The sequence below is a fragment of the Buceros rhinoceros genome, unplaced genomic scaffold, assembly GCF_000710305.1.
Source record: "Buceros rhinoceros silvestris isolate BGI_N320 unplaced genomic scaffold, ASM71030v1 scaffold26202, whole genome shotgun sequence".
Lineage (NCBI taxonomy): Eukaryota > Metazoa > Chordata > Aves > Bucerotiformes > Bucerotidae > Buceros > Buceros rhinoceros.
In genome coordinates this window covers 13,027-20,330 of record NW_010399861.1, presented here as the reverse complement: position 1 = coordinate 20,330, position 7,304 = coordinate 13,027, and the positions used below count along the sequence as shown (strand labels likewise).

Below are 7,304 nucleotides of genomic sequence, written 5' to 3'. Positions count from 1 at the left end.
TGTTTAGTGCCGGGTCGGCTGCGCCGCGAGCAGACGGTGTGGCCAGGCAAGCCAGGCCGGCGGTATGCTTCGAACTGCCTTATTCGGAGCCGCAAGGTGAGTCTGCAGAATGTCCTAAGGCACCACAACCTCTTCAGGCAAACAACCCGGGTTCCTGTCAGTGTGTGACCCTTTGTGAAGCTGCAGGGCACAGAGCTGCAGACTGCCCCCGATTTCCACTGAATTGCTCCACTGGAATAAAAGATATTCTCACAATAGTCCCAAATTAGCTGATTGCTCCGAGTGCCAGAATCCTTAATGCTCTGCTATTTTAAACACATGGAAATGGATTCCACACTTACCATCTCTTTAGAGATGTAAATTTATTGAAAAGATGCCACTTCTCCCTAAGCTTCAGGCAAGCTCTAATACTTGGCTTTCTGGGCACAAGCAGGTTTTTACAAGGACTTGTGATTTTAACTGCAGTGATTTATTTTCCTTCTGAAGGCTGGGAGAAGCAGAGGAAAATTGACTGTATTGTCTACAGAGAAAAAAAGAGATAGTGGCACAAGCACTGGTGCGAACTGACACAGATCCAGCAGTATCTGTCACATCGTACCCCGAGGGTCCCCTCCCCAGCACGGACACTGGCCCAGACCTTTGCCCCGACTTCTGCTGCGATGGCTCTGTCCACAGCTCCACACCGACGCTGGAATTTCTGTTACAGTCACTTGCTTCAGGGGAGGCGTGATGGAAAACCGAGTGCCAGCAGGGGCAGCGATGACAGCGGCGAGGTCAACACCCCCTGGCGAAGGCAGCTCCCCCCTTCCCAGATTTAGCCTGGGCTCTAAAAGCAAAAAGCATTGATCATTCCTCTGCAATGAAAAGCTCTTCTCCGAAGGTCAGAGTGGCTCCCGCATTCAGACTGTTGGGACAGGGCGAGCCCCGCGTTGTCGCGGGCATGAGGCTGCCCTTAGGATCGGTGACAAAACCCACGGCCCGGCCCTAGCTCTGCTGCTGGTGGCCCTTTTCCATGGGGCAGAGCCGCTGAGCGCCTCGTCAGACAGAGGTGGGTATGCATTACACAGGACCGCTGCTGCTCGCGCCCTGGGGCTTGTGAAACCAGGAGCTTCTCCAGAGGAAAAAGATTTTCTTTTTGAACGGTTAAGTCTCAGCTCTTTGGTCACGTGCTATTATCTGGCATGATTCACGTATTAATGCCCTGCTGGGAACATCTCCGTACCGCCTGATGTTATGCTTCTGGGATTAAGCAGTGTTTCTTAACGTGTTCCTTATCCCAGTATTCTTGCAGAGGAGTTGGAAGGGGGCCAGTTCACGCAGGGAGCACTCACCGAGGGAATGCCCCAGCCGTCCCCGCTTACCCTGCTGTGGTTTGCATGCCGGCGCGGGCACACGAGGTGGGTTCCTCTGGGGTGGAAGGCGATGGTGCACGCTCTGCCATCTCCGCTCTCCTCTGCATCATGGGGCTGCTCCTGGGCTGTGCTGCTGCTGGGGCAGGCCCAGCTGCAGCCTGCGTACCGCACCTCAGCACCTCTCGGTGGCCTCTGGGAAGGGAGCTCACTGGCTGGAGTAACTAACCACCAAACCCGGTATCTGGACTGGCCCATGTTTAATACCTCTAGCAAGGTGGTTTTGACCCACTTTTCCCCCAGACTCCACTTTGCTCCTCCCAGCCACAGGGCGAGGGTAGCAATGGGTTTTGTGTCTCATCTCCAGTGGCGCCATGAGATCAAGCCAGGCCAGCTCAGGCCATGGCTCTGCCAGGGAGCAGCCTCCACGCAGGCAGCAGCAGCTGGAGGTGTCTCACCCTTCCCTTCTCCCTTGTCCAGAGGAGACTGTTTAGTCCCAATAAAGGTGAAGCCAAGGAGGGGAAGGAGGATGGGTCCATTCACAAGGTCTTTGTCATTTACATTTGTCAGTTTAGAGCCAGGGTGGACATGGGTAACACTCCAGCACCCAGCCCCTCTCCCGTGAATTCCTGCAGGACTCTGCCACAGAGAGCATACACGTGCTAGAAATGACGACAGAAAGAGAGGAAGCTCTGGAGGGCAAGCACTGGGAACAGGAGGAAAGCTCCTTGGAGAAACCAGGGAAGACAGCTGGCAGTTTATATACCCACCCTTCTCGCCGACACCAGAGGGAGTCACCGGCCAGCTGCCTGCACAGGAGTTCGTAATTCAGCTGATCTCCTGCGAACGCCTTTGGATGTACCACACACAGCACAGTCAGCTACTCCCAGCTCAGTCCCAACCTCGCAGCTCTTCTTTCAGGGCAAGTGTCAGCAGCGCTGTTTTTCCTGTGATATTACACGTATCCCCGTGCCTCAAGAAACCTGTAAATCACCAGGTGGACTCAAGAAGCCGCCACCTGGAGCTGAACCCGAGACCCTCAGCATCACAGCAGCAGCTCCATGCCACAGAGGTGCCCAGTGCCGCAGTGTTTCCTGCAGGATCTCTGACTCAGCGGCTAGCAGGAAAGGCAGAGCGCCCTGAACAATGAGGCACTCACTGAAAACCAGCGTTCTTTCTCCGGCACAAGTAATTCCAGGCCACGTCTCTTCGTTTCCAAATGTTAAAAAAAAAATCCCAGGCACGCAGAGACTATTGAAGTTCATCTTTAAAAACTCAAAACCTGTGACTCGCAGGGGACTGGTCAACCTTTGCCCAGCGGTGACCCAGGTGCCCGCGTTCAGCCGGGGTGACTGTGGCCGTGCCTGCTCCTAGGGCGGGTCAGCCCTCGGGGCTGCAACAAGGGCAGGGGCGGGTGGAAGCTTTTCTGCACAGGATTAAAACTTGAGACACGATCTTGGGAATTGCTGCAATTGTGTTTTAAGGTGTCCAAGAGGACAAGCAGGTGACTGGATTTGTCCCTTTGGAAGCCAAGCCTTTTATAAAAAAAATATTTGTAACAATATTCGAAATTATGACACTCTAATTGAATGAGTCTGAATTCTCGTTGAGCACTACTCCTAAGGCAACCGCCCCAGCAGCAGGCCATGTTTGCTGGTGAAGTTCTGAGGAAAGCCCAGCCGCGGAAATGGATGAAGTCCCTGAAGAGAAGAAACCATCAGAAACCGAGGCTGTCTCGAACTGCTGCCCTCGCCACAGCCAGCGGGCAGCTCGCCCACAGCTGCTGAGAAATATTTACTCCTTTCAGCTCACTCAGATAATTGCATTCCATATCCACTGTTAATTCACACTGAAACTAACTGGCACGTAAAAGACGTGGCCATTCGCCACACGAGGCACCCCCGGGGGATGCAAGGATGGGCACACGTAGTTTGAGGCGGTGCAGGTGTGTGAAAATATGTTGGTTCAGTTACCATCAGACAGGGAGGGGAAGAAATCTTTCTGAAGGGACAGCAGGGAAACGTGACCTAGAGCACAACTACCAAACGAGGCAGAGACCGAGCACCCGAAGGAAGCTTTCCTGCTTGCTGATCTAAACCGTAACTAAATCGGCGACCCAAATCGACGCTGCCCGCCGCTGTCTGGTCCTCTCCAGTTTCATCTGTTTTATTTACACGTAACTAATAAACCTCCCGTGACACATCCTGGCTTTCAGAGGGCAGGAGCAGCCAGGGAGAGGCCAGCAGTGAAAATGCTGCATTGCTGCTGTTCCACAGAGCTCAGGAATGAGCTCCAGTGATGGGGAAACGGCTCCAGAGAAACGCCTCCCAGCATATCCCGAACTTAAGCTGGGGAAAAGTCGGCAGCAGCGTTAGCATTAATGAGACCAACTGCCACGCAGATCTCCTGCACCAACGTGTAAAATCCCCAGCTGGTACGAGCTTGTTAAAACAGACTTTCACTGCTGCAGGAGGAACAGGGGAAAAAAAGAAGAGAAAGAAAAGGAGAGCAATTGTGGCTTTACATCAAGAGTATTTCATAATTGTCTGTTAAAATATGTACTCACGTCACAAAACACTTTAAAAAAACAAGTATTTTTAAATGTATGTACAATAATGCAAAAATATGCCTAAATATGTATCTAATGCAAAAAAATAAACCATTTCATAAAATCTCCCTTCAAACCTTGCTCTTCAACACCTTAGAAAAAAAGGAGAGAGCTCAGTAAACAAACAGGAGTCAAACCACAAACTAACAGACAAAAGCAGACACTTCCGAACGGAGCGGCGTCCGAGTCAGCTTGCCACTCCCCTGGGCGACACTGCAGCTGTGGTGCCACTTGTCCTATGCCAGTGAACTTTGGGTTTGGAAAGCCAGCCCGGTGCTCCAGCTGCGAGAGGCTGCCTGCAGCAGTCACGTTCCACGCGAGCAGGAGGAGTTAATGACAAGCCAAGCACCCCTTAAACCCCCTTCGACAGGGGTGAGCCTCACCCCAGGCAAATGTTCCGTGTTCTGCGCACTCCTGCCACGCACGCGGACCCCGTCCAGCAAGCGACGTGAACTAAAGTCTACCTGGACAACGGTGGCGGGAGAGAGACTTCTGCCGTTTCACAGTGTCACTGTCTCTGCTTTCTGCGAAGAGGGCCCTGGTGCCGCCACTTCGGCGAGGCCAGTATCCGGTACCTGCGACACCGCAATTTCTCTGGTCGTTCGGCTCCTGCGTGTTTCTAAAGACTAGGGCTGAAGGTCCGAGTTAAATGAGAGGCGTCGGCTGCAGAAGGAAATGCCGGCCTGGCTCTCCAGCTGGGCTGCCTTCGGGTGTCGGATGTACGGCACCCGCCAGCGCGCCCTCCCGGGCAGCCGCCTGTGCGGGAACCAGCTCCTGCCCGCAGAAGCAATCCAAGGAGGCTTCAGCATTGCTCCCCACAGGCAAAGCGGCAGGAACTGAAGCGCCGTTTCAAAAACCTGCTTGTAAGGCACTGGTGCAGCAAGGTTTGTGACAAACACGGTTTTATGATTTCCACTTTCCAACTGTTTAAAGTGAGTCCCTTAAGCCAATCATAAATAGCAATAAAAAGATACCGGAAAAGCCTCAAACCAAAGAAATCGACTTTGCAATGAAACTGAATTTAGGACAGTCCCACTTGGGTGCACGCGCTGTAGCTAAACTCATCGTGGGCTCACGCTCACCCTATACACACAAGTCCCGCCCCCAAAGTCACGATGGGCTGAATATCTTCTACAAATGAGCAATCTCTGGGTGACGTCATAGTTACACATTAAACTTACAGAAGATGGACAGAACACAGGAACATACGTTGGCTTACCCACTGTACATCACCTAGCTAAAGCTTTAAAAGAACCAGGATACACACAAAATATACACTGAATTCACACAGTAAACCAGCCCCCAGCACCTGCTGTTCCGTAGGGCTCTGCGTTTCTCCTATGAAAATTCCACACACGGAACGATCTCTGTGCCAGCTCCTCTTCCTAAGCAACAGGATCACCTCAAGGTAAGTCACTTCTTCCGCTACACGCAAGGGACACAGCCAAAGCTCAGCCTCTAGTCATCGCTGTCGCTCCCGGACTCGCTCAACTGCAAGTCATTGCCTACGGAAAACAAAAACCAACAGAACACAACAGGTGAGCAGGCGTTAATCCACGTTTCATGGCGATCAGACCAGAGAACAGCCACGCTGACGCTGGAAGATCCACATCCCAGCACCGCAAGGGATGAACGCAAACATCACCCGCCATTTCATGGAACGACGCTGATCCAGCAGAAGGAAAGAGCAGCACAGATGTACACATCCCCCCTCCTCCAACAGAGCCTCGTGGCACAAAACTCTGCTCTGGGAAGTTCTTTAAGACTCTTCCAAGGGCAGAGTGCTTGCAAACACCAGCATATTTTAATCAAATATGTGGCACTTTAAATTTCCCTTCACAGTGTGGTATTTGTGGAAATGCAGCTGAGCCCACCCCAGTGCAGAGCAAACGCTCCAACGCAGCCGTACAGCTAAGAACGAAGCCTGCAGAGCCTGCGCGTCTCTGACCAGAGGACAGCCTCGTGCCAGCCACGGTCCTTTAGGGACCCTCAGCTGTCACGTGTGACAACCCCACTGTTCATGCCCAACCTGTGGTTTCGCAGTAAAATAATCCCCATCCTGTGGCAGTGATGCTCTTCCACCCACACATTCCACCCGGAGGCCTGGATCGAGGCTCAGCAGGGTCAGCAGGGCTCTGCGCTGGTGCCCGCAGGCTCCAGACCACACTGCAGCGATCTTCACACCATCGGACGGGTCTCAGTCCTCTGTTCCCAAACCTGCCCACGTATTTCAGCCAGCACAGCTCCCTGGGATTGCCATTTGGCCAGCTGCCCAGAGCGAGCCCAACACGAGCGGCCTCAGGCAGCCTCCCGCACTGCCGCGACACCAGCCTTTACTTACGGAGCGTGTTCATGAGGTGGTTGCTTCCCTGCGGCCTGCCGGTGCCGTTCGCGACAGCGTTCCTGTGGTTATACTGCTGGTGCGGTGCCTGGGAAGGGGAAACACGTGCTGCCTCTTCCCCCTCGCTGCTGGAGCTTTCGTCTTCGCTCCCAGATGAGCTTTCTGAAGCTGAGGAGCTGCTTCCGCTGCTGCTGCTCATCTGCTCAATAATTTCAACCTCTGCTCTCAGCTCTGAAATAAAAGGACATTCACCTGGTTGAAACCGTAAACAGGGCCCCACGGAATTTTGGAAAAGAACATGAAAATGCAAGAGTTCTGTCACATACAATTTATCGCATCAAAGTCGTTCACATGGAAGAGAGAGATGGAAAGGAAAAACAAAAAAATTCTGAAAACTTTCCTACTTAGTCGTTGTGGCTAAATTTGAAGAGGTGACAGCATAGGTTGGGAACATAAACCCTCCACGTCCACCACAATTGTTTACGTATCTCACACTCCTGAAAACCCTCCTGCTTCGCTCTTTTCGACAGGATGCATGCTCCACATTCAAGGGAACCACAGCTCCCCCTGAGCTGTACAGGCGACAGCCAGCCCGTTCGATAAAGCGTCTTGTCGTGGAGGACTCTGAATTGTCAGAGGTCGGTGACGTTTCGGCTTTTGGAAAACATGGAAAGGCGGGAGGGCGGGCACGTGCCCACAACAGGAACTGCCTTGGCTTCAGAAAACGTACAGAGCTGCTCTAAGGCAAAGCCACAGGATTCATTTTCACCAAACTTCAGCAGCAGATGGGTGACACGGGGTAACCGCAGCGGGGCAGGGGAAAACAGAGGAGAATATTCGCACGTGGGGAGTGGATGTAATACCTTACCCTGCTGTCGCACTTACAAGCAGCCAGGAGAACACAGAGACCACGCTGAACCGGGAGGCAGCTCGAGTCAGACACACCCCACTTCAGGGTTTCCAGTGCAAAGAAACACTGGAATACAGCGGCAGCACCAGGGCAGCC

The 7,304-nt window shown here is 52.9% G+C and overlaps 1 protein-coding gene across 1 annotated transcript in view; it reads right to left on the bottom strand.

The window, feature by feature from the left end:
• Positions 1-5,298: 5,298 nt before the first annotated feature.
• Positions 5,299-7,304, bottom strand: part of EAF1 (ELL associated factor 1) — a gene marked incomplete at its 5' end in the record, with an annotated part of 12,447 nt that continues 10,441 nt past the window's right edge. The window contains 2 exons of the mRNA XM_010131659.1: positions 5,299-5,462; positions 6,299-6,529. Of these exons, the coding sequence (XP_010129961.1) occupies positions 5,416-5,462; positions 6,299-6,529 (278 nt within the window). The remainder of the gene's footprint in view (positions 5,463-6,298; positions 6,530-7,304) is intronic.